Here is a 2,321-nt window from a genome sequence, read left to right on the forward strand (position 1 = left end):
TACATCTCAAAAACTATAATCATTTTAATTTTTAAAATTAAATACACTTCCATACCTGAGTAAGATCCATGCAGAACTGAAAATTAGGTGATAGATACGTAAATACTTAGAATTTGAATGGTATCTATGTAAATCTTCTGTTTTATTTTTGTCCTAATTGAAAATGGCTGACTCGTTATTGCTTCTTCATGACATGATTATGACTCTGTTTTGGAAATTTCACCACCATTTTTTTTCATTATTTATTCTATCTTCATCCTTCACAAGTTGAAGCTGAATTGCATGGAATTGCATGGAGTTTGCAAGGAATTTATTATTAAAGCCCAATAGATCATACAAATTACATCAATTGTGGGGGGTGCAACTGCATGCAATTTGCATAAAAAGCAATCATTAATTATTACTACATCAAAGTAAAGTGTCATATCACTCTCTCTGGAATACAAAAATTAAAACAATGCAAAAGAAATAATGATAGAAATGTAAAAAAAGGAGGGGCAACTCTTCTATTGCTTTTCTAAGAATGCCAGAGCTTCTGAAAGGTTTGGCAGCGCAGGAATTGCACCTTTCTTGGTGGTGGTGATTGCTCCACAAGCATTTGCAAATCTCAGCACTTCCCTTAATTTTTTCTCATCCTGTGCCCACAGAAAAAAAGTATCAATAAAATCTTAGGGGCTGCTCTACAAATAGAATATTTTAATCAGGAAATCATGAAAGAAATGTTGCTATGGTAGAGCACCTGCAATACAGACATATCCTGAACTACTTTGCTGAGTAGGGCACCGACAAACGCGTCGCCGGCGCCGGTGGTATCGACTTGCTTCACACTAAACGCATTAACGGTCCCTCGAAAATCCTGCAGCATTAGCGGGCGAGAATGATGCAATTTGTTCCCAAAACTATGGTAGTAACTCATTTGATTTGTTGCAGATTGTTAAATTTAAGCTGGAACTGAACCTATCTTTCAAATTTTATCAGGGGAATTTACATACATACCAAGCAAGTTCCTATGTCTTGCAGGAATTTACATAAATTTTCTTGAGACCGCATATTCTAAACTAAAGAAAATACAATATATTGCAGGAAAACATACCTTGGTGTAGTATTTGCACCCCTTCTCACCAAGAGTGACCAGCAGAAGCTTCAGTCCCGGATGCCAAAGGCTCAAGACCGCTTCGTCTTCCACGGAAGCCTGGCCGGTCAAGAACTCGAGCTCGACGTCGCTGATCTTAATGATATCAGCCTGGTCCCAGATGCTCAAGATTTGCTCCTTAGCTTCAGCCGCAGAGGGCCACAATGGCAGCCTGAGATTTGGGTCATAAGAGAGAAGTGATCCAGTCTCCTTAGCCACCTCCAGGGCCTTTAAATGAGCTGATCTGCATGGATCTGTTATAAGACTTATAGATCCATAGTGGAACACTTTTGCCTGGAGAATAGCACTAATATTAGCATAACCTTGAATAAGGCCATATGAAATATATATATATATAAAGAAATTACAACACGATTCCCACTTGAAAAGCTAGTTCCTAACAAGCGGTTGTCATGAATGTCCTTAAATAAGGGCCACAATTTTGATGAATTATTTGGCTTAGTTGATCCTAAATATAACATTTTGGGTTTCATTCCCCATTTGTAACTCAATAATAATGCAGGATTCAATTATGATGAAAACTCCAAAATAATATTGATCATGTTATGGTTCAAGTTTTACTTTAGCTAACCTTATATTTTACCACCCTTGCCAACCAACACCATTGCCAGCTATTTTTGTGTGATATGGAACCCTTTACAATCGGTTAAATAAGGATGCATTGCTCCATCGGTAATACAATAAGTTTATCCTACTATAAACAGAATTTCACCAACCTTCGAAGGATTCAGATAGAAAAACATCATAAATCTAACATCCTATGCTTAAAAAAACTAAGGGCCTGTTAGCAGTGGCTCCAACTTAAAAAAAATGTGATTGTAAAGTTATGGTGAAGAGAACAATTTCTTAGAAACTGCGCCGATAATTATATAGTTTGAAATAATTTGAGAGTAGTTTTCGCCACCACATTTTGCAAGTCAGGTTGAAAAAAAAAAACAACTTATCATCTTAAAAATTTCTAGAAAGCAACAAAAAAACAGTCCCCAAATAGAGTTGTGGTAGTGGTTTAAAACGCAAAACAGATAGACAATTATCCCAAACATACCATAAGTCCTTGACCAAAAGAGCAATTAAAAAGTGACAAAATGAGCATACGTTTTTGTGTTGTGGTATTAGGGCTGTAAACGAGCCGAGCTTGAGCGAGCTCAGGCTTGGCTCGTGTTCGGCT

At 37.0% G+C, this 2,321-nt stretch overlaps 1 protein-coding gene across 1 annotated transcript in view; it reads right to left on the minus strand.

Moving 5' to 3' along the window:
* Positions 1-250: 250 nt before the first annotated feature.
* LOC110022388 (probable fructokinase-1) overlaps positions 251-2,321 on the minus strand; it is a 3,579-nt gene continuing 1,508 nt past the window's right edge. The window contains exons 2-4 of the mRNA XM_020721298.1: positions 1,094-1,426; positions 740-856; positions 251-635 (exon numbers count right to left, since the gene is read on the minus strand). Of these exons, the coding sequence (XP_020576957.1) occupies positions 507-635; positions 740-856; positions 1,094-1,426 (579 nt within the window). The 3' untranslated portion in view covers positions 251-506. The remainder of the gene's footprint in view (positions 636-739; positions 857-1,093; positions 1,427-2,321) is intronic.

Source organism: Phalaenopsis equestris, unplaced genomic scaffold, assembly GCF_001263595.1.
Source record: "Phalaenopsis equestris unplaced genomic scaffold, ASM126359v1 Scaffold000188, whole genome shotgun sequence".
NCBI lineage: Eukaryota > Viridiplantae > Streptophyta > Magnoliopsida > Asparagales > Orchidaceae > Phalaenopsis > Phalaenopsis equestris.